Source organism: Polypterus senegalus, chromosome 1 (genome assembly GCF_016835505.1).
Source record: "Polypterus senegalus isolate Bchr_013 chromosome 1, ASM1683550v1, whole genome shotgun sequence".
Lineage (NCBI taxonomy): Eukaryota > Metazoa > Chordata > Cladistia > Polypteriformes > Polypteridae > Polypterus > Polypterus senegalus.
Genome location: NC_053154.1, coordinates 2,365,759 through 2,392,721, shown reverse-complemented (window position 1 = coordinate 2,392,721; position 26,963 = coordinate 2,365,759). Strand labels below are relative to the sequence as shown.

Sequence of the window (26,963 nt, the reverse complement as noted above, 5' to 3'; positions counted from 1 at the left end):
CTCTGGACTTTCACCCATGCCTGGATCGCTTAGTTCGGAAAACAGACATTCGTAAAATTGCCAAATGTTTATTTTTATGCTGTATTGAGGATTTGTTCTGAGGATATAATATTGTATTGTATTGTATCGACCCTCTTCTTTTTGACACCCTCTGCACGCCCAGCCTTCCCAGTAAGGGGTCTCTCTCTGAACTGCCTTTCCCGAGGTTTCTTCCATTTTTCCCCACAAGGGTTTTCATTTTGGGGGGCTGTCAAGAGGCAGGGCCTGTTAAAGGCCATGGTGGCACTTCTTGTGTGATTTTGGGCTGCACAATAATAAATTGTAATTGTAATAAAGCTGGATGGAATGATTAGATTAGCAGTGTGATGTTCAAACATGGCAAGATGGCAAGTGAGCGTCAGGGCTTGCTGGCTGCACTTCATCATCTTAACTCAAATATTATTTCCATAAACCAAACAATTTATTTAACGAGATGCCCTGAGGTGATCCGGCTCCCTGTTGAAGCCCAGAGGGGCATGAACCAGGCCAAGGGGATACCCACATAACACCTGGTCATTTCTGGAGGGTGGCACTGGACCACCTGTCTGCCCGAGGGGTTGGGGGGGTGTTAACGGGGATTAGGGGGTTGCTAACCAGTATCCTGAGCTGCTTCGTTGTGTGGTGGGCGCATCAGCATGCTGTGCCAGTGCATGCCCTCCAACCTGACCTGACTGACCCTTCCACCTCTAGAATATTCTGTCAGATTCTGGTTATGCAAACGATTTTGTGCTCATCTGTCATCCTTGGTCATCTTTTGAAGCTTTTTTCTCAATGTTTTCATTTGAAAATGCCGCATTTTGTCACTGACAGCATCTCATATTTCTACGCCACGATGACTATGTTCTAAATCATATGTGTGAATACAGCAACAGTGCATGTTTGCATAATAATTTAAATGTATTGGTGACTGGTTTTACTTGCTGCGCGCTCTCACTTGTAGAAGCAGATAGCAGAGGCTGACTAAAGGTGGCACAGATTGCCAGTTAAGGTGTGGTGTCCCTGTGTCCTCTTCCCTTTAAGGAGTCCTCTCAGACTTCACGTCTGTTACGTGTTTTAGCTTGGTTTCTTTCTTGAGTTAATCTTGTTATGTACGTTCTGACTACTAAAGGTGGTGTATAAAACAAAGATCGATTGAAGGAATCGAGGTACCAATATTGACGGCGCAACAAGACAGACAGCCTTCTAAAGGGTGACAGAAATACAAAATGATAAAACAGTAAGGAGCGTGTGCTAACGAGGCCAGCCAGCCACTCTCATACTTGACTGCCACCGAAGCAGATGTCAGTCACTCTGGAAGTCTGCTCACTAGAGTACCTTGGCACTCTGGCCACCGTAACACACGCGTGTGCCATTTGCTTCTTTGGCTGCCGAGGGCGGCCTGCTCGCTCGTGACTTGTATTCCTGGCTGTGCTGTGCACTGTGGCTGTGAGACGTTTATGGTCGCCGCCTGGCTGCTTCTAGGGTATCTCCAGGGGGCTAAGGGAATGTTTCAAAAAGTTGCCATTTTTTTTTTTTTTCTTACAGGAATTTCTGAAGATTGAATTTAGTGAAGAAAACGTTCTGTTTTGGTTGGCATGTGAAGATTTCAAGAAAACCCATGACTTCAAGAAGGTAACGAATGAGTGTGCCTGCTGGGGAAAGAAGGAAGGTGCAGCTGGTGTTCCTCATGGCATACCTCGTAAAGAGGACTGGGTGGGATGGAGCTGTACGAGTACATACGGTAGTTCAGGTTGTGCCACGACCAACTGTCCTACATCCACAAAATGCTCACAGCTGAGGATCCAAATGAAAACCTTCCACTGGGCCCAACACATAGCTGAGACAGCCTGTGTATTAAATATTGCCATGCGTGTTACTTGGGATCAACAGACTCACAGAGATAAAGCACTGCTGCTCGGAAGGCAAATGCTTGGCACAGGGACACTGCAGCAGACCCATGTGTTGGCAGTTGAAAAGCCGACTTTAGCTGAGAGCTGGTGTGCTTAAAGACATGTGAGCTACCAAGAATTCAACAAGAACAACAAAAATATTAAAGATGACAACATTGTGTGTCTGTGTAACAGGCAGGTTCACATCTAGACACATGAGAAGAACCTCACTGGCAATTCACACTTTGGTGCTGCTAACTTATACTGTAGTTGTGCTTCACCATCTTGACAGCCAGTGGTGAGGCGTTTATCAGCAAAGTGAAGTCAGAAGTGCAGTAACACGGGCAGAAAAGTAATCAGTGCCTCCCACAATGCACTCGTGTCCAGTGTGAGGGTCGTGGGGGCAACATGCCAGTCTAAAGAAACGTACAAATGGAGTGATTGTGTTATTATCATGGCCACACCACCACTGGCACCTGGGATGGCACACTTACACCACTGGCTTCCTGCTGTCACGCAAAAACAAGACTCGAACTCTTACTACCAACTGCCGTCTACATTCTTTTGTGTGGTTTATAACCTTTCACCTCAGGGTCACATGGGTCAGACTGAGGCCCATACAAGAAATCATCTCAAAGGCAGAGGGTACTCAATACGTGAAGGGGTCCTGAGGGCCAGTAAGGGTTTGCTGCGTGGTATCCACCAGTGTCGGATACTTTTATTTATTGTATAGTGCCTTTCACATCTATCTATCTATCTATCATATAGTGCCTTTCATATCTATCTATCTATCTATCTATCTAATATATAGTGCCTTTCACATATTCTATCTTTCTCTCTTATATTCACGGCTCTGCAGAGGACATGTTGTGTGTTGGTTGATAAACAAATTAGAATTTTATTGTACTCTATACATGAGACCATATGACTGCTACTACCACTCTATATCTGTTTTATGTTGCCTTTCCCATCTGTCCTGTTTATATGGTGCTACAGTGTACATTGTGTGGTGTACAGTGCCATTAGTATTTATTCATCCATCTGATTATCTGTCTAATATGCTGTGTCTTTTTCATCTTTTTTATGATTACAAACTACCTGAAGAAGGGGCCTGAGTTGCCTCAAAAGCCTGCATGTTGTAATCTGTTCAGTTAGCCAATCAGAGGTGTAATTTTGCTTGACTTCTCATTGCGTCCATAATGGCTGACATGGCACAACACCCCGGCACTGCATGTTCTTGTTTGCCATGTAGCTGGTGAGCGCTGATGTGGTACATGTTGGTCAGATATGTAAGTAAGAAGTTCATTGGGTTTGTACACATGACAGTAGCTTCTTTATTATAGACTTTAATATCTAACTAAGTGACGATGATATTCTGGTATGTCTCTCTGTATTACATACATGATCTCCCGAGGCTCTTGTGCTAATCGCTGGAGACTTTAACCATGTAACGCTGGACTAAACATTACCTGCCTTCTCCCAGTATGTGGATTGTAACACCCGAGGAAACAGGACTAGCGACCTACTGTATGCAAACATTAAAGACACATACAGTGCCACCCCGCTGCCTGCGCTTGGGAAAGCAGATCATAACCTGGTTCTGCTTCAGCCTCACTACAAACCAAGAGTGAAGGCGCTACCTACAACCACACACTCATTCAGGAAGTGGTCCACTGAGGCAGAGCAGGCTCTGAGAGATTGGAACTACAGACTGGGATATCCTGCAGGGGTCACATAGTGAGAACATTAAAGAGGCTGATGACTGCAGAACTGATTACATCAACTTCTGTATGGACATTGTAGTTCCAGTAAGAACAGTACGCTGCTGTGCTAACAACAAGCCATGGATTACAAGTGACATCAAGGGCCTTTTGAACCAGAAGAAAAGGGCTTTTAAAGGTGGTGATCAGCATGAGCTCAAGGAGAAGGAGAAGGAACTCCGAGTCCAACTCAGGGCGGTGAAAGAGCAGCACAGGAGAAAGCTGGAGCAGAAGTTGCAGAATAACAGCATGAAGGGAGTGTGGGATGGGATGAAGATCATCACTGGCTGCAGCTCGAAGCGGGGTGCCACCATCGAGACAGACGTGGAGAGAGCAAACCAGATGAACAACTTCTTTAACAGGCTTGACCATCCTAACCCACTCTCACCTTGGAGTACTGCATCCTCCAACCATCCTTCTGCTGATACCAGCATAGGTGAGACATCCCCACCCACAATTACAGCAGCCCAGGTAAGCAGAGAGCTGAAAAGACTTCGTGCCAGCAAAGCAGCGGGTCCAGATGGAGTATCACCACGACTGCTGAAGGCCTGTGCGCTGGAGCTGGGGAGTCCTCTACAGCGCATCTTCAACCTGAGCCAGGAACAGGGGAGAGTCCTGAGGCTTTGGAAAACATCTTGTATCACTCCTGTCCCAAAGGTATCACGTCCTAGTGAGCTGAATGACTTCTGGCCTGTTGCTCTGACGTCACATGTGATAAAGACCATGGAGCGGCTGCTGCTTCACCACCTGAGGCCACAGGTCCGTCACGCCCTAGACCCTCTGCAGTTCGCATACCAGGAGAAGGTGGGAGCGGAGGATGCCATCATCTACATGCTACACCGATCCCTCTCCCACCTGGACAGAGGCAGTGGTGCTGTAAGAATAATGTTTCTGGACTTCTCTAGCGCCTTCAACACCATCCAACCTCTGCTCCTTAGAGACAAGCTGACAGAGATGAGAGTAGATTCACACCTGGTGTCATGGATGGTGGACTATCTTACAGACAGACCTCAGTATGTGCGTGTCAGGAACTGCAGGTCTGACATTGAGGTCAGCAGCACAGGAGCGCCGCAGTGGACTGGACTTTCTCTGGTCCTGTTCAGCCAACATACATCAGACTTCCAATACAACTCGGAGTCCTGCCATGTGCAAAAGTCCTCTGACGACACTGCTATGGTGGGCTGCATCAGGAGTGGGCAGGAGGAGGAGTACAGGAACCTAATCAAGGACTTTGTTAAAAGGTGTGACTCAAACCACCTACAACTGAACACCAGCAAAACCAAGGAGCTGGTGGTGGATTTTAGGAGGCCAAGACCCCTCATGGACCCTGTGATCATCAGAGGTGACTGTGCAGAGGGTGCAGACCTATAAATACCTGGGAGTGCAGCTGGATGATAAACTAGACTGGACTGTCAATACTGATGGACTGTGCAAGAGAGGACAGAACTGACTATACTTCATTAGAAGACTGGCGTCCTTCAACATCTGTAATAAGATGCTGCAGATGTTCTATCAGACGGTTGTGGAGAGCGTCCTCTTCTACGCGGTGGTGTGCTGGGGAGGCAACATAAAGAAGAAGGACGCCTCACACCTGGACAAACTGGTGAGGAAGGCAGGCTCTGTTGTAGGCACGGAGCTGGACAGTTTGACATCCGTGGCAGAGTGACGGGCGCTGAGCAGACTCCTGTCAATCATGGAGAATTCACTGAACAGGATCATCTCCAGCCAGAGGAGCAGCTTCAGTGACAGACTGCTGTCACCGTCCTGCTCCACTGACACACTGAGGAGACCCCACACTATGCGACTCGGGGGGGTAAACGTTAACATTATACAAAGTTATTGTCTGTTATACCTTCATTGTTATCACTCTTTAATTTAATATTGTTCTTTATCAGTTTGCCGCTGCTGGAGTTTGTGAATAAAGTATCTATCTATCTATCTATCTATCTATCTATCTATCTATCTATCTATCTATCTATCTATCTATCTATCTATCTATCTATCTATCTATCTATCTATCTATCTATCTATCTATCTATCTATCTATCTATCTATCTGTGCTGCTCATCTCTTGATTTAAATCATTTACTGTACATTAGTGCTGTTTCTGTGTCTCTTGTATTGTTATCTTTCGTGGTACCAGAGTGATGCATGTAGGAATTTCACTGAACTCTGTTCACATGCCAGTACTACTGCCACTATCTGCTGTAAAGTGCCTTTCATTTCTGCCTGTCCGTCCAGCATACAGATCCTTCCATTTCTGCCTACCTATCTATTGTGTTTGTTTCAGGGCCTTTGATTTTTACCTGCCGCCTGTCTGTCTGCTCTGTAATTCATTTCTTCCTCTCGGTGTGTGTCATTTCTGTTGATCTTTCATTAATAATGGTCGCAGCACTGTCGAGTAGTGGCGTATAGCATGTTGGTTGGATACGTCTACAACTCCGCTGCACTGCAGTCAAGTGGGGATCTGTTGATGTGGGTGCGCCAGTTGTTAATGGGTTGCTCTTATTTATTTTCCCTGCCAGATGCAAGACAAGGCCAAGCACATCTACGCCTATTATTTATCCAGTAAGTCGAGCACCCAGGTGAACGTGGAAGGCCAGTCCATGCTGAGTGAGAGCATGCTGGAGCTGCCGCACCCTTTAATGTTTGAGAAGCTTCAGGAGCAGGTGAGCATCTTAGACTGAAGATTGCAGAGATCTCTGCTGACGAAGTTACGGTCTGCATGCTTCACTACCAGAAGTAAACGTTTTAACTGAATGAGTAAAACTGCCAAGTGTGACATGAAGCCTCTTTGAAAGTGCAGCTGGCAGACTCAATAACCAATATGCTCTTCTGAAGATGAAGCAGTAGTGGTAGTGGTGATAAAAGGTGCCATCATTCAAATGGGATAGGTGTGCCACCTTAGTCTTAAGAATTTGTGTTCTGTGATTGGCACAGCAGCAGTGGTGCACGGGTGTGGCTCATTAGGGAGATCTGATTCTGATACCTTACACGTTCTTTCTACGGCTAGAGTTACCAGAGTTTAATGGCATGAGCAAGTGGAGCATGTACAGAGCAGGGTGCCACGGGACTGACCGTAGAGAATATAATCTCTGATGTTCGTGGTGTCGTGCCGCTTGCTTTCTAATTGCACAAATGGCTGTCCTCCTGAGCCGGCCGTGTCAGTGATCTCTGTGTGAGTTCCATCTGTTCACTGAGTGTGTGACCTTCTTTTTCAGTCAGACCAGGCCAGTGCAGGGCACGGTAAGTGAGGTTTGAGTCCACCCAACCCCCTTTCTTTTTTATACTGTTATTCTTTGCTTGTGCCAAAGCACTTAGTCAGCTATGCAGATTAGGAAGAGAAAGGATGTGGGATTTCCAGTCATGCCGATGAAGCAGAAGACCGCCTGCCTGGCTGTGGGCTCATGTCTCCCGTTGTTTGAAGCCTTCCTTATGTTCTTATTTTCCTCTTGTACTTTAGGATCATGTAGGATGAGTTTACCTGTGTGACTGCCACCTCAATTCTTATTTCATTCTTAAATGTGTTATTTTGACCTTTCCCCTTGGAGGTGAATCCCTGGAAGGGCTGATTTAGTGCCAGTAGCGGCTCCTTTTCATGTGTGCCATGCGGTGTGAGTCATCAAGTTCTTCATAAGCCATTTTACTCGGTCAGGGAGGTTTTGGTATTTTTTGGGGAAGTAGTGGAGGTTCTGAAAGAAAACTGGAAGACAGAAGTACAGACGGTAACCTTGCATGGCAGAGGACAGCTCAGCTTCTCCATTCTTAGCCATCCGTTCATCATCTGATCACACTGGTCACCCGCTTGAGTCTTTGTTCCTCTTTGCGTGTTCACAGCGTCTTTACAGCTTCACACCATGCCCTTGGCTTTTGAAGTTCTGATGCCTCGCTGATGTGTGCACTCTTTGAGCTGTTCAAGTGTCATTTGTGCTCGCCCCAGTGCATCATGCCTCCTCGCCGACGAGCTGCCAGCCACCATTCTCAACACCAAAGGCTGGTTTCATTTTTAGGTGTGCTGTTTCAATGAGCTATTCTAAGATGTTGGCTTCTCAGATGCCGCTTTCTGTCACCTTTTGCATAGAAATTGGCAAATGCAGGTGTCTGTCCTTTTGTGGCTCCTTAAGACTCGATTTACATTGATACTGATCTGCTTAGCGGGCTCTTGTATCCAAAGTGACTTACAGGAAAGGTTAACATAACCAAGTTAATGTCAGTTTGGGCGGACTTTTTGGAAACAAGTGTTACAGGGTAAGGTGGGGAGCTGATCATCACACACACAGAGCTCAGAGCAAAATACCAGCAAGTTATGAGTCCTCGGTTACACAACCCTAACAGCTAACCGGTCAGACAAAACCTCACCAAAAGCTTCTGAAGCACATTGAGGGAGTCGGAACTTCGAATGGCGGTTCACCACCTAATTGTATTCATCTTTTCCACACGCCTGCCTTATTTATGTGTGTAAGGTTTTCACGTGTCAGTTTGGAAAAGAAAGCCTCAGTCAGAGACATTTGAGTACTGTCCTGCACTGGTGACCTCACAGGCGCTGCAGTCGTGCATCAGCTGCTGCCTCCGACACTTTCTGGAAGTCTTGTGTAGCCAATCCCAAGATGCTGCAGTCTAAGTAAGGCCTCTCTAAAGGGGCGAAACTTGAGACAGCACAGACGTGGCAATTGAGGACCAACTTGAAGTGTGCCTGTGAACTCATTCATTTAAGTTGTGCTAAAATATCTGCTCGATGCCATGGCTTACATGGACGAGGACCCAATATTGGCGTAATAAGAGTTACAGATGAACACTTTGAAATCACTTCAGGTTTCTGTTTTTTTTGTAACTAGTATGAGAAAACTGCCATGTATGGTAAACTGTTCGACTCGTCCTGATGTCTAGTTTTACAAGATGTCCTCTAGACTTGAATATCCTCTACTCTGTTTTCGGTCCTCTGGGCTCGGGATCAAACACTCATTTTTCGGCCATTTTGAACCATATTTTGCACAGGAAATGACATCCTTATGATAAAGAGTAAACCGATAGATGTCTTCAGCAAAAAGGATCAGAAGGACTTGTGGTTAAGCCACATCAGCCAACCTGAGTGGCTCACCCTGTAATGGGATACGAGAGGTCAGGGTTCCTCCTTTTCACTAACACAGGCATACACAGTGTCATTTAATGCATTTTCAGGTTGTTGATCACAAATATGATGCTTTGTTTGACATTTGGTTTTTTTAATGGTGGTCCTGGCCCTCTAAGAGCCACTAACCAAACACAGACATGTGGGCTCTCATTTTAGAGGTCTGTGATTACGATTATATGAGATTTTTTTGGATACTGTGGATCTAGCTCAATAACATTTCTATTACAATTGAACATATTTCGACTTTAAACATTTAAATTGGAGCACACATTTTTAATATTTCAAATATTTGACATGGCTGTTCTTGCTTATTATGTACTTCATGAAGTAAGTCATAACTTTAGGGTGGCTTACACTACTTGAGACAGTTTCAGCTTTCAAGTAAGAGTGATATGAACATGAGCCGGGATGAAGGATGAGTTCAGGTAGCCCGGACCATCTTGTAGAGATCTCTTAACCAGTGCTTCTCACACGTAGTCTTTGGCAGCAGGTTGTTGTTCCAGTCAGTTTCACAATCGCGGAGTTGTTTTCCTTATTGACTTTTCTGGTCTATTTTGAATCTCCTCTTATTGAGGATTCAAAAAAGGGCAACATCATAAATTTGACATTCGTAACATATTTAGAAATATTTGTATGTCTGTCATGTCGTTAAGCACGTAACTGTCTTTTGTTATTTCCTGTGTAGTTTTCTTTGCTAATTGTGTCCTAATAATGACAGTTAACAGCAAATAGGACAGACTCTTGGGGAGGTGACACTGCTGAAAGACCAAACCACTAATGTGATGGTTAGGAAAGAAAGGACCAAATAACCAGAACACCTGAAAACAGCATAGCGAAGTCAGGAGGATGAAGAACATCTTAAAAAGCAAGTGAAAAACTCACACCAATGTATCTCCATTTAACGTGCAGAAATGCTTGGCCCAGTTAAACAAACGTAGTTTTGTAATTTCTGCATTGAACTCAAAACACAGAAACTAGGAAACAGCAGCCTGCTTAGTTAGGCCAGGAGTTCACTTTAAAAGAGACGTTGGTTGGAAGAGAAGACCTGCAGACACGGGGGGTATATGTGGGGGGTCTCCTCAGCTGAGTTTGATAAGCACTGACGTAAACAGACCCTGCGTCTAATTAAATGAACGCACTAAAGGGAGGATATAAGCAAGTCAAACCGAAAACAGTAAAATGTTTGAAACTGTACAGAGGCGTGAATAGCATGCAGAGTATGAAACATATTTGACAGAAAGTGAAACAATAAACATTATGTGTAGAAAAGTAGAAAGAAAAACAATGCCATACAATAGTTTAGGAAATCAAGGACAAGAAAAATGTGAAGGGAACAGCCATATGTATTAGGAAGTAAACTAAACAGAAATATCCTTCTGGAGTGTGGAGTTGTTTGTGTTATCTTATTTTTTGTCTCATACGTTGTATTTATTAGGGTGGCACAGTGGCATAGTGGTAGCGCTGCTGCCTCGTAGTAAGGAGACCCGTCTGGGTTCGTTTACCGGGTCCTCCCTGTGTGGCTGCATTTTGCTTTGTAATTCACAGAAATTGGGCAGTTTTAAGAATTAGAATGAGAGACACGGCGACGGACCGAACAGAATATAAAATAAACGTCCCTGTTATAATAGTTAGGTCTGCCTTGTATCTCTAGTCATGTTAACCTGTTCGCACAAAGCCCACCGGGCAGGGAAATATACACCATGTACTGAAAATGAACAAAACGGAAAGATCAATTTTAAAAACGTGTGCTTGGTGTGTGTGTGCCCTGCAGTGGGCTGGCGCCCTGTCCAAGGTTTGTTTCCTGCCTTGCGCCCGGTGTTGCCTGGGATTGGCTCCAGCAGACCCCCGTGACCCTGTAGTTAGGATATAGTGGGTTGGATAATGGATGCGTATGATTTATTATTGCCTTTATGTGTATTTTGTGCGCTACATGCTAGGTTTGTTCATCTTGCTACCATTCGTTTCACTTCCTTCTCTGTTTAGCTCCAAAGATGTTCTTATCTTTTTCTTGTCCTTGGTAGGTTTAACTTTTTTAGTATTATTATTATTTTTTTAATCGTAAGCCGAGGTCTGCTCTGAGCCTACTTTGTGCATTGCTCTTTCAGGTTTTGCTGTTTCCACTGTGAAATTATACTTTTAGTTACTTAGAAGATGAGACGTAAGACATGTTAGGTTCTGTCCTCACTCCTAAGTTACAGCCAGGGCTTGTTCCCTGTTTCTGTTTTATTCTTATTTTTGTCACTTCTATGTGACTTCTTTCCATGTCTGTTTTTTGTATTCTTATGTTTTATTAGTAGTTATAAATTAAGTATGTAAGTTTTCAGTGGGTGGAACTCTAAGAGGCTGGAGCACCATTATGTCCCTGCTGAGTGTGCTCCTTGAGGTTGGTAGAGTAGTAAAGGTTATTGTTGTAAGCATTATGTTGATTTCTCCGGTTTTCTGAGTTCTGTTATTGTCTTTGGATCCTGAATATTAAAATCCTTTTGCCTTTTTCATTTTTTTTTTGTTCTGTTTTTGGCTATAAATGAAGAACCTATGTAAGTAAACCTTCTCTTTTGGCGCTGTCCTTCCAAACCAGAAGTTTTACGGTTTCCTCCCCCCTTAAAGGACACGTATTTTTTGGTGTTTCTCGATCGTTTAAAGTATATTTTTGAACTGTGAAAGCCAAGCCTAATTTTGGTCTATGCAGGCTGAAGTCTGCCTGTCGTGTTTGGGGTCAGGTGGCCTGTGGTAAGGCCTATCCCTAGGCAGGACAGTGAAAGTCCTGGCTTGGTTTGTCAGTCTCTTTGGAGACCTTTCACCCTTTTGCCATCTTTTGTGCTGCAAATCACATACCAGGTTGCGTCTACCTCTGACTCTCCACCTTTCACAATTAAATTAAACAACTTTACTAAACAACTGTCATGTGGAGTTCTCTGTGCAGTTTTGGTTTCCAGGCTATAAAAAGAAGAAATCAGCACTGGAAAAGGTCCAGAGAAGAGCGACTAGGCTGATTCAGGGCTACAGGGAAAGAGTTATGAGGAAAGATTAAAAGAGCTGAGCCTTTACAGAGATGAAGAGGAGACCTGACTGAAGAGTTTAAAATGTTGAAGGTTAACAGTCCAGTGGATCGAGATGGTGACTTTAAAATGAGCTCATCGAGAACACGGAGACACAGCAGGAAACTTGTGAATGGTACATTTCACACAAACATTAAGACATTTTTCTTCACACAGAGAACTACAGACGCATGGAATAAGTGACCAAGTGGTGTGGCAGAGAGGAGGACTTTAGGGACCTTCAAAACCACACTTGGTGACATTCATGGTCTGCCTCATCAAACGTTTTCTAATATTCTCATGAGAATGTGACATTAAAACAGCTGGTCAAGCTTGACGATGATACCAAACTTGGTGGAAGGGCAAATGCTGTAGCAACTGCAGAATCGTTGCTGAGGGTCGTCCCATTGAGTTAATTTTTGTACAGAGCTCTTCACGGATTGCAGGCTTACAGCGTGTAAAGTACAATTAAAAATGTTTCCAATTACTAATTCCATAAGACAGAATTGATTTGTTGAAACCGATAGAACAACAGAACCATTCTAAACGGAACAAAAGTGGACTCTAATAGGATCTGTCCATTAACCTTCTTGTTCAGCTATCAAGAACTGGAGTGGAGGAGTGAAAATGTTGACGGGCCTCCAGGAGGCTCCACGCTCATCTACAGTACATCTAGCAGACACAGCCTCACACGCCTGTTCTCGTCAGCACTGATTTAAGGGTACAATTCACACAAATGGAACCACAGACACAGGGAGTAAGTGACCAAGTTGTGAAGTAGGACTTCAGGGACCTCCAAAACTCGACTTGATGTTATTTTGGAGGAATTAAGTGGTACGGGACTCGTGAGCATTGTTGGGCTGAATGGCCTGTTCTCGTCCTGAGTCAGTTTTAAAGAATTGTTGTAAAAGCTACGTAATTCATAGCGACTTCAATTTACAAACACAGTTTAAGGGCCTCCCTAATTCTGTCTCGCAGTGGTGTTGTATACCTAATGAGAGTTTCTTGGATTTAATCCTGTTGCTTGTAGAAGCAGCTAGCACTGAGCTCATGACTTTATAAAATCAGAAAGATGATCAACAGAAACAGTATAATAATTCAGTAGACAATATTCAATTTAATAAAATACTGGCAGACTCGGGACCTATGACTACTGTTGAGTTTTACATGCACATAAATGAGTTGCAGGAGATACTGGGGCTTACTGTACCTCTTCCATGTCCCACTGTAGGCGGTGACCAGTTTCTTTATTTTTGACGGTGGCCTGATTTTTTTTGACAATTGTAAAATGTCCCTGTTTCTTTTTTCCTGTTATTTTTTTATTGTTTGCTATTATGCTGATTTTGAACTGGGCGCGATTGTTCACTGGACGAGTCATTCTGAGGAAGTGAGCGTTCATTTCTTTGTAATTATTTGTTTAGTTATAAAAATGTTTTGCTTTGCATAGCAGCATAGAATGCTAGATAAATAATGGAAGGTTCTTTCTTGTTTCCTACATGCTCACATATCCTACTTGCTACCTACCCTGCTGTTCTGAGTGAATCGGTAGCAGTGACTTTAAAGAGCAAGGTAAAGGCCCATAGAATTTTAGGACATAGTAGTAATTAAAACTAATGCAGTATGTGCCACTCCAGGGCATGTGATGGTCTAGCTTATCCAAAAGAGAAGGAGGAGATTCACATTCAACATGGCCGCACCCACCACATGACAGACCACCTCAGGATCCCAGGTTAGGACCTGAGTTCAGCCATGCAACGGGCGACACCTCAGCACCCCTCCAGTTCTGATGGAACAGAACCAGCGTCAGTTTCTTTTTTATGGTGACTGGAGTGCCAATGCTGCCACCAGCGCCCAGATTTTTCCCTGCTGGTTGGAGGGACCCACATGCAGGACTGGATGCAGATGAACGTCATACCCAGGACAGAGCAGTCTCCGGTTAAGGGCCCTGCTCAAGTGCCCAATGAAGTAGAGTCACTTTTGGCATTTACAGGATTCGAACCTTTCCGATTGCCAGTGCAGGTCCTTAGCCGTACATCCGAAAGAGAAACAGTCCAAAGAACGGCAGCCTCTATTGAATGCTCTTAGTTGTGGTCCAGTTTTATCAAGTGAGTGCAAACATGAATTTAGCAAATGAATCTAATTGTTACTCCGATGAGAGCCTCGTTACAGATGAGCACCGTCTCTTCATACGATTGGCTGGCCCTTCACTCACACGCTTCGATCCTGTGAGGCATGTGAATTCATGGCTGTTAGGAGAACAACGGTCAGCCATTGACACTCAAAGCAAAGAGCAAATTAGGAAGACCGCATTTGATGAAAACAGGCAAAAAGTTTGGAATGTCCTTCAAAACTCTTTAAAAAGCTTTGTGGGAATACATAACAGCCTTTTTGTGGAATGTAGAGCTCGTTATCAACTTGCGGTTGAAATTCTTCGATTTCGAAAATTCGGTGTTTGTAATTTTAAACTGTCAAGTGTAATTCTATACAGTGTGATGCAGTTGACGATATGTCAGTTTCAAATTTTAAACGTTGAGTTTCACCAAACGAACAAAACATGTAGCGCTAGGACCCTTGACCTCTGTATAATAATGATTCTTTACATTTATACGTCGCTTTTCTCGCTACTCAAAGAGCTTTCAGCGCGTTTGGGATGTAAACCCATGTTGTCCTAACTGCGAGGCAGAAGCATTACCTCTGTGCCACAGTACCTCACGCTCGATCCAATTGCAACGTATGTGACTTAAGGCGAATGGCATAACGAGTTGTTCAGTAATAGCAGATAGGCATCGACTGCTTTAGAGCTTTGAGGTCGGGTCACTTTACGTGAGCAGCCTCCTCCACTCGTGTCTGTTGTACACTTTTCTTGCCTACCACACCTTTTCTTCTGTAGATTCCACTTTCTATTTGGCTGTCATCTTCTCCTCCTGATGCCCGTTTGCAGTTTTTCAGACCTGATTGCGTTCTCTGGTTTATTAGCTCTCCATTCGCTCTTTTATTGCTGATCCTAAATATTTGAAGCCTTTCTCCCTGAAGGGTAACTTCTCCATCGTTTTCTCATCCCTTAAATCTTCGATGTGGTGTCTTTTGCCTACTCCTCTTAAGGACTCCATTCTCCATAGCTCCTGTCCACTCCTCCAGTTTCCTTTTCCACAATATTCTTGGAGGTCCTACAGTGCAAACCGCGTGCACCACAGGGCCTGATCTACTATTCCCTTAGCACAGAGGATACGATCTTCTCAACTTACTGTAACCTTGCTGTGAGATTATTTTCCTTCCTTTCTTTGATATTTCACTAAGTAGTGAAACGGATTAACTTGGATTGTGGAGGTTGACTTGGAGTTATTTGTCACACTAAATGTTCACATTGTCTGCCATCCCAGTAGTTGCATGACTTGAAACTTCAACACAAGGAGATTTCCTTTACTGCTGCCTTATGAACGACAGTCTGTCATTCAGGCTTAGCGAACGAGAACACAGAAAGGCCTCAACATTTTAGTGAACCCAGGAGGGAACATAAGTTACATTTTTGTGTTGTTTATTTGGAAATCAATCCCCGTAACACAACACATCTATTATAAAAAAAAAATTATCTTGGGACGAGACAAGACCTTTTTTTCCGGCGATGAGACGTGATCTTTTGGAAGAGAGACACAGAGAGAGAGATACTTTCACGCCTCGCGAGACGGTCAAGTCACGTGATACTTACAACCTGTGGAAGCAAGTCCCGTGCGATGGTGACTTTTGCAAGTCCCGCCCCACTTAACCACCATTTTCAAACAAGACCGCAGTCATCTAAACCTCTCAGTTGTTGGAATGCTTTTGGCAGACACACTTCCTGTGCTCTCTGCTCTTAAAAATTTTATATGTTGTAGATGACACATCCATGACTAAGTGAAGAAGAAAGAGCAGCGTGTCGAAAAGATACCCCAAAGTGTTGGCGAGAAAAGAATGTTAAAAAGACAAAGTAGAAAGTCATAAAAAATTCAAAAACGTTGGCACGATACCCATGCAGAGAAGGTTAGAGATCATGGGAGTAGGAAAATTCAAAAGCCTTAATTAAACGGAAAATGTTACTCGGTGAAATAATGATACGTACAGCGAAAATAGATCGAATAGTGTTTGAGGATGTCTGGGAGAGAAGAGAGACAAGGCAATAAGACAAAAGGACGGCTTTTAAACGTTTGAAGTGCCGCACGAAATGCAGCAGCAAGCAAGTAGCTGATCGAGCAAAGAGGAGTTTAAATAAACTATATTTGTTTCCCATTTTTTTACCCCCTGTTCAGACCCCCTGTTCACAACAGCATGTAGTGCGGGTTGGCGAGCGAAGCGAGCAAACAGAAATAATATAACAAGTGCAGTAGTCTGCTCCATGGAACTCTGCATTCAAGCAAAGAGCTTTATGGTGAAGAGACCCTCCTGAAATTGCTTCTCCTGTGGGATAAAACAGCCAGAAACATTAAAAGGTTGAGGCCAGGCTGAACATGCTTACTTTAAAATGAAGTTTAATGAGAAGATCATTCTGACGCATTTTTTATTTTTAATTTGAGATAATTTAGAATATTAGGGGCAGCACGGTGGCACAATGGTCGCGCTGCTACCTCGCGGTTAGGGTTAGGGTTCATGTCTGCATGTTCTCCCCGTGTCTGCGTGTGTTTCCTACTCCCACAGTCCAAAGACATGCAGGTTAGGTGCATTGGCGATCCTAAATTGTCCCTAGTGTGTGTGTGTGTGTCCTGCGGTGGGCTGGCACCCTGCCCGGGGTTTGTTTCCTGCCTTGCACCCTGTGTTGGCTGGGATTGGCTCCAGCAGACCCCCGTGACCCTGTAGTTAGGATATAGCGGGTTGGATGATGGATGGATGGATAGAATATTAGAGAGGCTGGATTGGGAGTCTTCCAGTTGAACAAACAAAGTTTTCATGCAAGTGGAGCACACGTTTATCCCATCTGACATTTACTCTTACTGTCCAGGTGTAGGCTAAAGTGGCCGCAGAGTGATTTGGTGATGGCACATCAACTGCTGAGGTCTGGCACAGAGAAACCATCAGGCTGGCCTACTGCCTGTGAAGTGACATCTACTAGCGCTGACGCATGCAAGGCACACAGGGCTGTGGGGTGAGGCCTCATTTCAGATGCTTCATCACTGCACAGATCATTACACCTCACTATACTGCTCATAAGGTGGAGAAGTGCCTGTCCTCCGGTGCAGAACATCACTACTGAGTTCCAGAATAGCTTTGGAAACAAAGTCAGCACAAGAACTTTCTGTCAGGAATGCCAGGAAATGACTGTACAGAAGCCCAGGATGACCATTTGCAGTGCCAGGGGTCAGTGTGGTGGACTGTAGAGCAGTGGAAATGTGTTCTCATCTGGCATTCACTCAGTGAAGGAAGTTTTAATGTCAAAGCATTACAAGGACATTCTAAAGGATTGTGGGCTTCTAGTCTGATGAATGGCTTTTGGTGCTTCAAAATGGCAAAGTGAGCTCCGTATAGAAATGGTGTGGAAGAACCTGAGTGGAACGCACAGAACCCTGAGCACAATCCCATTAGATGCCTTGGAATGACGACTGTAAGGCAGGCCTTATCAGTGCCTCCCTAATGGTCTTGTAGTCAAAAGGAAGCAAACCCCTGCAGCTATGACCTAAAATCTAGTGGGAGGAAGAGTGTCTGCTTGGAATGAGATCTTCAACAATCATACTATGGCATGTACTGTAGTGTGTAATTGAAAAACCAGTTCAGAAAAATGGATGGAGCTTTTGTTTTCAAGTCAAGAAGGCACATTTTGATACACAGCTCATCTGTTCTACTCCGACGCCACCTCTGAATTCTAGGTAATGCAGTGCTCCCCTCCAAAGCCACACGAGGTTCCTTCACATTCACACCCACTGAATGAGGGGTGAACCATCGCCTTTTACAGCTTCTACATTCCCTCTCTTAGCTGTTTGTTTTGGGAATCTCTCATAATTTCCAGAGATTGATACCACAGAGGGCCATTAGACAGGCTGAGACCACTTTGTGGGAGACTGGTCTGCCTGTGAGATGTTTGCACGAGAACCCCACACTGACACAATCACGCAGTGACAAACGGGCAGAGGAACAAGCTGGTAAAATACCCCTTTGGGGTGAGTTTTATGTGATGGAGAGGTGATAATTGTTTTATATTGTTAGGGTTTTGACACAAAGTTTCTTTTCCTTTTTTTAGTGCTGGGCAACAATTAAAATTTTTAATCTCGGTTAATCGCAGACAATCACAACAATCAAAACTCAATAATGAACTCCAAAGTAATGTATTGTGTGCATTTGGTTTGCAAACACTTTAAATGGACAAACTGGACAAACTGGTGAGGAAGACAGGCTCTATTGTAGGCACGGAGCTGGACAGTTTGACATCCGTGGCAGAGCGACGGGCGCTGAGCAGACTCCTGTCAATCATGGAGAATCCACTGAACAGGATCTATCTATCTATCTATCTATCTATCTATCTATCTATCTATCTATCTATCTATCTATTATGTAGCGCCTTTCACTTGTATCTATCTATCTATCCATCATATAGTGCCTTTCACTCTATCTATCTATCTATCTATCTATCTATCTATCTATCTATCTATCTATCTATCTATCTATCTATCTATCTATCTATCTATCTATCTATCTATCTATCTATCTAAACAAATAAAGTGCTTTTTAACAACAGTGTTCCCTTTACGTAGTAGCAGTTAAATATGTCTTATAAATCTCAACTTAAACATTAATGTCATCAAGTCAAATATAAAACCAAAGCTATTTGCCACTGCCAGGGCATTAACGTTTTATCGAGTTTGTTACAGAAAAACAAGTCACCCTCAGAGTTGAGAGCCACGATCACCACATTATAACGGGCACCTTCTGAGCAACAGCAAGTTCACATTTCTAAATTGGTTTTCTTTTTTATCTGAACAGACAGATACCAGCAGAAACATTTTCTTTTATCAGGAGCAGCATAAACAGTCGTATGTTCAGTAGCAACTCTTTGAGGACTAATATTTTGCCCAAAAAACTCAGTTTTCTGAGAAGCGCACAAAGCAATAGTTTGACACAGAAATCAACATGAAACATCTGTTGTTGTCTGTTGTCGTCTGTTGTCCCTGATTTGCAGTCTTTGGCAGCTGTGGCTGTGTGGGGGGGCGGCTCAATGGCCAGCAGGAATGCACGGTGGGCTGTGAGACGGGTGCGCGGGGGGTGGCAGTTGCAGTGAGACGCAATATGGTTTGTACCTCCTGTCATCGTAAGTGTCTGTCCTCCCAGGTGAACGTTGCCATCGGTGCATCAGCTACATGAATGTGTTCAGCACCACGATCATCTGAGGAGCGATCAGCTGATGCCGGTTCCTCACTTAGGTTTTCGATCTCCATCTCCAGATCCACTTGCATCAAAATTGGAGTTTGACAAATCAGAGTCCGATTCAGTGATAATACGAAAAAGGTTTTTCTTTGAGCATTCCCTTTGCTGTCTCTCCACATGCCGTTTTAGAAGCTGTTTGCTCTTCGCTGCTCTTGCACTCGCAGGGAATCGAGGTCAAATCAGCAAAGCTAACTTTCTTTCTAGCAAAACTGTACCGACAAACACTGCAACAGGAAGATCACTGATCTCTATCGATTGATAGCAAGGCCGAGGCTTTCAAAATAATAATAATAACAACAAACTGCGTTAACGCGTGATAAAATAATTGTTGGTGCTAATTCATTAATGCGTTAAAGAAATAATAATGCATTAACTTGTCCTGCCCTACTTTGTTTATTTGTTTTGTTTATTATTTTTGTGATTTTGGTTACAAAATGTGTTTTTACTTTCTTCCATCATATATTGGACTTGTCTTTATTAAGTGTAGTTTATTTATCCTCTTTTATCTTCTTATTCTTTATATGTTGAGCCAAAGGGGTGAGGCCCCCTGAAGTACTTCTCGGTACTCAAATGTGCCACTTGGTGCCACGGCCCACTGCCAAGTTGTTTGCCTGCCTAAGGTAAAGTCATCCCCGATGGAGGATTGCAGGAATCGTGGGAAAGAGGGGTCCTTTTATCGGATTAGCACTATTTCTGCTGTGGAATGGCCAATAGGGGGAGGCGGCTTGATGGCCGAGGTCTCCAGCACTCTAAACAAATCCAGATCATATTATGGGATGTCATCTCCTGTTAAATTCTGTTCTGTACTTGTAAAATGTTCATTTTTTATACTGTATTGAGGATTGTTCTGTTCTGTGTATTGTATTGTATTGACCCCATTTTTCTTTTTGACACCCACTGCACGCCCAACCTACCTGGACGGGGGTCTCTCTTTGAACTGCCCTTCCCAGGTTTCTTCCATTTTTTCCCTGCAAGGTTTTTTCTGTTCTTGTCTTCTTAGAGAGTCGAGGCCGAGGGGCTGTCAAGAGGCAGGGTCTGTTAAAGCCCATTGTGGCACTTCTTTTGTGATTTTGGCCACACAATAATAAATGGTATTGTATTGTAAGTAGCAGCTAAAAGCCTGCGATGCCTCGTCGTGACTCCGAGACCTTCGCTTACCCGCTGCTCTTACTCGGCTCCCCTTGGGCATTGATGTTTCATGGTCTTTCAAAGGTTTTCCTTTTTCTCCTTTTGATTTTTGAACTTTTCACTTGTTATTTGGATTTTGTTTTTTTTGTTGTTGCTTGCTTTGTTTGTTTGGAGAAAAAAAAATTGCATTCTTTGTTGGTAAAAGTTTTCGTCATTTTTTATTTTTCATTTCTTGGATTTTATGGTTTCACATCTCCCATTGGCCATTTTGAGGTTTCATTGTCAGACGTTTTGTGCAGCTTATACTTGTAATTTCACAAGGTGTCAAATGTATACAAGGCCTTCATGCCGTCCCCATTTGAGGACCAGTATGTTGGCGCTCAGTTGGCTTAGTGAATGGTTTGCACTGACATTGTCGTATGAAGTGAATGCAATGTGAAATAACTGAGTGTGACACTTTCAACGGTCAGTCAGAGAGGTGCCATCCTTCACGCGGTCTCTCGTCTTGGGTGTACTCAGAAGGATTTAGTTCTGTCTTGTTTGGCCAAGTAGCACACTGTAGCAGCAGCCGCCATCTGCTAATGTGTCTGATGACTTGTCCACCTCATCACTATTGGAGCCCATGTTCAGAGTTGAGCCAGCCGTCTGTCTGTTTGGAATATAAACTGAACTGGCAGGCACAGTCAGTTCTAAATGTGTCTCTCTTCCTTCCCTTAGATCTTTAACCTCATGAAGTTTGATAGCTACAATCGCTTTCTTAAATCGGACATCTTCCTCAAGTGTAAGAAGATGGAGGAGGCGCCCAGCGAGGAAATGGTGCCCAAGAGAGCCTCCAGGATCTACAACACGTGAGAGCCGGGCAGCGGGTGGCTGGCTGTGTGGCAGCTCTTCTGAGTTCCAGGCTCAGTTTCGCTTTGTTATTCAGATGAACACTGGTGAGTATGGAGGCCTGTGTGCAGGAACACGAGGACCACCACTCCGCATGAGCAGCATTTCTGTCCAGTGCTCAGTAACTGGGAGGAGCAAATTCATCAGCGCTGCCAGACGACATGGACTGCAGTAACAATGGTGACTAATCGCCTCTAGAGGAAGCAGCATATGGAGTTGTGCGTGTGTGTGTGTGTGTGCGTGTGTGTGTGTGTGCGTGTGTGTGTGTGTGCGTATCCTTTCTCCCCGCGGACACCTTCCTGTCATCCACCTCAACGGCTAATTAAACATGCATGCTGTTGATTTACTGGACAACAAAACAGACTGACGTAACAATTGAAAACTTGACAACCCCGCGTGTGCTTGTCGTCTGACGGACTGAATGCTCCTCCTGTGTGTTGTGCTTAAAGCTGGACGCCGCCTTCATCACAGGTGTTCTCACTGCCATTTTTCAACATTGTGCGCTGTAAATATATTTTCTTTTCTCAATTTCAAACTTGTTTGTCTTGTTTACACTCTTGGTTTTTACCTGACGGCTGGTCAACGAGGGCGGCTTTACATGAAATGTCCCACAGTGTTGCGTTAAGGAGACGGGGTTCGCCTCCTGGCGTGGAGTCTGCGTATTCTGCTCACGTCTGTGTGGATTTCCTTCAGGTGTTCGGTGGTCCTCGTACAGTCCAGAGCTAACACGCTGGTGAGGTGAATCGATGTTTATCGCGCTGGGTCATAGGTGGGCTTCATCTGCCCCACAGCCCTGCTCAGGGTAAGTGGGTTAGGAAATGGAGGGGTGGATCAGTCCGAGTGAATTTTAAACCTTGTAACATTATTTGGGCGCTGAACGTGAAGGGCACCATAGTGGGCAGAGGGAGAGGGGAATTAGGAGAGCCTCCGGAGAAGGTGAGGCAGCAACATTTATTACTGCAGTGCATTTTCATGTAAAAGTGATGTACAGAAAAGAAAGAGGATGAAACATAATAACCACCAAAGTAAGAATAAGAAATGCACATCTCTCTGTCGTAATAAAAAAATCTGTTGGGAAGAGAGGCGAGACGTGACTTTCTCACCGAGACACTTTCATGTCCCGCGAGACGAGACTTTGTGCCAAGAGATTTGACCACGGAAATCAAAGACAAAGAGCAGATGACAAAGTAGAACGTCGTAAAGAATTCCAAAACGTTGGTGTGATACACGTGCAGAGCGGGACAGAGATAATGGAAGTACTACATTTCAAAAGTTTCAAAATAAATGAGAGTAAAGATCGCAATAGCGCTAACAAACGGAAGTTATTACTCGGTGAAATAACAGAACAGCAAAAAGAGATTGAAAATATTGTTGGGATTTCAACTTTAAGTCGGAGACTTGTAGATCGTCTAATTCGTGTTGCCTTCAGGGAGAAGTCGTGTTTCTTCCCAATGAAGATGCGTATCCGCGAGAATTAAAAGATTTGTTGTTTGGTGGAAGTGAAATCCACGTACGCTGTCACGCTTGGGTCACAGAGTCGCACAGATACACCAGAGATGTTAGAGACAGAAACGTTATTTAGACTCTTCAAACAAACAGAGGTCTCTTTCAGGAGTGAATCGAGCTCCGTGTGCGGTCGGAGGGGACAGTTCTGTCTCTCAATTAAAAGAACAGAAAATCTTCATCTTCATAGGGACCTTCAACAGGAGCAGAGGATGTCTAGGGGAGAAGTGAGACAAAAGGACAGCTGCTGTACAGGCTTTTAAATGTTCAACGTGGCGTGCGAGATGAAGATCACGTGGCATGGCAGCAGCAGCTGATCGAGCAAAGAGGAGGTAAAAACCAACTGTATTTGTTTCCCATTGTAAGAGGGGGTCTCGGAGGAGCGACTGAGTCTCCCTGGGATGCGTTCAGCCCCCCTCTTCAAAATGCAAGCGGCAGAGACGCAAAGTGGCTGGCACTTAGCGCAGACCAGAGGGGTTGGCGAGCGAGGCTAGCAGGGGGTAAGCCCGCTAGTTTCAAAAAAATAAAACCTCCTACTGGTGTGAATATGCCATACCCTGGAGGTGATTCCAAGGCCCCAGACACCTCCAATGGTACAAGTTAGTTCTACTGAAAGGTCATTGCGTCAGATGTGGCTTCAGAATGCCATTTTGGGTGCGGCCACCGGATGCCAGAAAGAGAAAACATTAAGAGCTTTCCCACCGCAGGAACTTTTTAGGAACTCGGACACGCTTGTAGCATTTCCAGTGCAGGACCTTCAGGGTTATCTCTAATTGCTGGGATTTATTTATTTTTTTAGCTATCGCTCCAGGGTATTTACTTTTCGCTTAACGAGGAACAATCCTGGGCGGGGCTCGCGAGGTGAATTGTGGCGATTGGTTGACCACCTTACAAATCTGTTCGTCGTTTGGAGATCCGTACTTCACACCACGTTACACTTCCTAGCCACGCCATACACCGCATCGGATCTTTAAGGCAGAGGGGATTCCCCGTGAACTCCCAAACGCCCCTCACTTCGCACTTCATCACTCCTCTTTGCACGTCACGTATTGTACATAACGGTTCCGGTTCCTGTTGTGCGGTGGGAACGCAACACACGAGAGTGGCCAGGGACCACCAGTGTCTTAAAGCATACATTATACAGGAACTCAGTGCTTCCTGTGTTGGGGGAGCGCCTGTGACAAACGAAATGATTAGTACCTGCCGAGTTAAAATAGGAATTATAAGCTTTATTTATTTACAGTGGCTTTCTTGGAACAAAGGTAAAAACATAACACGGTAAATAAATGACGCCATGTGACAGGAGAATTTAGATGTCAGTCATAAGGATTATCAGCAGTGGCGCTTTATGAAGTCAGCCATACAAGAACCAGGGTAACCCTTCATAAAGGACTCTCTGTCAGCCAGATTTGATGGCAATTTGTCTTTCAGCTTGTGACAGGTGTGGTGGGCAGACAGACAGACAGACAGACAGACACCGAGACACACAAGTCCCAAAAGCACACCTGTTTATTCTTCTTTTCACAGTCCTGTCTCTCTTCTTTCTCTTCTGCCGCCTCCACTCCTCTTCTCACAAGCTCTGCCCTCCACCTCCCGACTCGGCCCCTTTTATGCCCCACCTGGAATGTCCTGAAGGTGCTCCCCGACCATCTGTCCAGGCGGCCACAGGCGGCCACAGGCGGCCACAGGCTCCAGGGTTGAGCTCCCATACCATCCGGGCTGCTGTCTTGTGCTTCGTGTCCTCTCATCAGAAAGGGCGTCCCGACCGGCTAAGGCCCCCCGGCCATCTGCCACACAGGTCAAATGATGTTTTTTGTTTGACTGTATAGGCCTGACGTATTTTTTTTTAATAATAAGAGTCCAGATTTTTGACACCCCCCCACTTCTTGTATGGCCCATTAAGTAAATGTGAGATGTGAAGGGCGAGGCATTGAGCAGTGTAGGGTTAGGGTCAGGGTCAGGGTTAGGGTTAGGGTCAGGGTTAGCTGTGAGATCATTCACTCTTATTGACAATCAGCCGAATTTGAAAATCAAGGGGAGCAGGCGGGCAGGGCAGTGTGACGATGTGCTGATTTTGGTGAACTTCTGAAGTAGCAGAGACCCTCCGGAGAGAAGCAGGAGACGTGGTAGTCCCGGTGTCTCTGCCGAGGAGTCGCTCAGGCTTGATGGTCTCTCAGCCGCCCCAGTGGACGCCACTGACCACAAACAAGGAACGAGAGAGACAATACTGTCATGGACTAATGTAACGAAATACAGTAGAGGGGGATGCTGGGAACAGTCCAGTGAGCGCCATGGAGGGATGAATGGGATAGTCCGAGGGTTGGAAGGGAGGGGAGTGAGAGAGATGGAGTGAGTCAGGTGCTTAAGCATCGAGTGTTGAAGGAAGTCGGATTGCGGGCAGCACTCTGACGTCTGGGCTTCTCCTTTCACGTTTCACATCCGTATTTAAAAGCTAAGCCGGCCGCAGGGCTTGACCATTGATGTCTAAACCTTGGGCATTCATCTTGAGTATTAAAAAGCAATGGGCTGACTTACAACCAAAATGTCCCGTCAGTGTACAGTGCACACGGTGTGATTGTGCAGACTGGGGTGCCAACCCACCACTTTTCGCCATTCAGTCCATCAAGCCTGTCACGTTTTGGCCAGCATGTGTCCCCTGGCTGGGCTTCAGGGGGTCATTTCTTGTCGGTTTTTCGTTATTGTATGTAATGTTGATTTCATTTATTATGCACATCTGTCTAATTGTATGTGAGAAAAGGGGAAGGGCTTTACTTACGTCCCTTGTGCTTTGTGGGTGGTCCCACAAGGGGTGGGGCCACCTGCCCATCACCGACAGGATATTTAAGGGAGGGCCTCCCCCTGATTCCTCGCGGTTCATCAATGCTCTGAGCGTGGAGACCACCGTCATTGTGATTTTGCTGTGCTGTTATCGTTTTTGGATTTCGTCTCAGGACTGTGCTGGTTGATTTTTTTGAGCCTCTGCTCTGCTTGTTGGGGTTTTGGTTGCTGTGTTACGCTTTGCCTTTTCAGGGTCCTCCTTGTGCTCTTCAGAGCTTTGGGGCTTGAGTGGCCTTTGTGGAAATAAACCTTTTTATTTTATCAGGATTCATCTCGGCCCCTTTTGGTTTAAGTCCAGTGGGCAACCTTGGAAGTGTTTTGGCAGCAGCACGGCTGGAACTCAAGCAACTTCATGACAGCTAATATGGTAGCTACGCCGTCCCAACAAAAAAGGCAGCCATCAAATAGAGAGGCAACAAAGTACCAGGGAGACTGTCCTTCTCCGGTGTCACTTTGAGCCTTCTTGGGAGCAGAACGGCTTTATTGGGCTGATAATGGAAGGGGCGGAGCCTTCTTGGGAGCAGAACGGCTTTATTGGGCTGATAATGGAAGGGGCGGAGCCTTCTTGGGAGCAGAACGGCTTTATTGGGCTGATAATGGAAGGGGCGGAGCCTTCTTGGGAGCAGAATGGCTTTCCTATAGTTCTGGGTGTGTAAAGCGAGACCTCATTGCTGGGGGTGAGGAGGGGCCCATGGGGTGAGAGGACAACTACTTAGAGGGGTGTATGGAGCCGAAGAGGGCCAGGGGGTGAACTGTGCCACTTGTCCCTTTAGGGGACTCGGGTATTTGCAGTGTAGACCACCCTGGTTTGTAGCTGGCACTGTTGGGTGGGGCCCTGACAAGCACTGGGCTGAGTCCAGCAGACATTTGTGAAGGCAACTGAATAAACCTTGGGACGTGACGTCTACTTTAGTGTCTGACCAGATGAACTAACCCATGTGTGAGTGTGAGACATAAAACACACGTACAGCACGTGTGCACATTTGGTCTGAGACGTACCCTTTATAGCGTCCATTTAAAGAGCAGAGTGAAGATTGTGCTTCATGTGCCAATCCACAAGCTACACACCGCCACTCTCCTCCACCGCCATCATCAGGGAGTGGGACCACCTGAAGTCACTCATGGTATCCCCTGCTGCCACCAGTACAGGACACTGAATGTTGTAACCTCCTGCCCAAGTCTTGTAGTGTGTGCCACGCCTGTCCTTAGTCGGTGCACCCCACAAATGTGCCTAAAGTTGATGTGCTGTTCCTGTTAATACAGATGAAGTGCAGTTTGTGACACCTGACATGTCACCTTGTGTGTGTGTGTGTGTGTGTGTCTACAGAGGGGGTGCTAGCTCCTCAGGTGGCACAGGATCAATGACACTGTGGTGACAAAATAACCA

The 26,963-nt window shown here is 45.1% G+C and overlaps 1 protein-coding gene across 1 annotated transcript in view; it reads left to right on the top strand.

Annotated features, from left to right (window-relative positions):
• The window catches only part of LOC120521686 (regulator of G-protein signaling 10-like), a 31,305-nt gene extending 9,535 nt beyond the window's left edge, over positions 1 to 21,770 (top strand). Inside the window, exons 3-5 of the mRNA XM_039743131.1 lie at positions 1,564 to 1,650; positions 6,193 to 6,336; positions 21,065 to 21,770. Coding sequence (XP_039599065.1) covers positions 1,564 to 1,650; positions 6,193 to 6,336; positions 21,065 to 21,199 — 366 coding nt within the window. The 3' untranslated portion in view covers positions 21,200 to 21,770. The remainder of the gene's footprint in view (positions 1 to 1,563; positions 1,651 to 6,192; positions 6,337 to 21,064) is intronic.
• Positions 21,771 to 26,963: the final 5,193 nt, after the last annotated feature.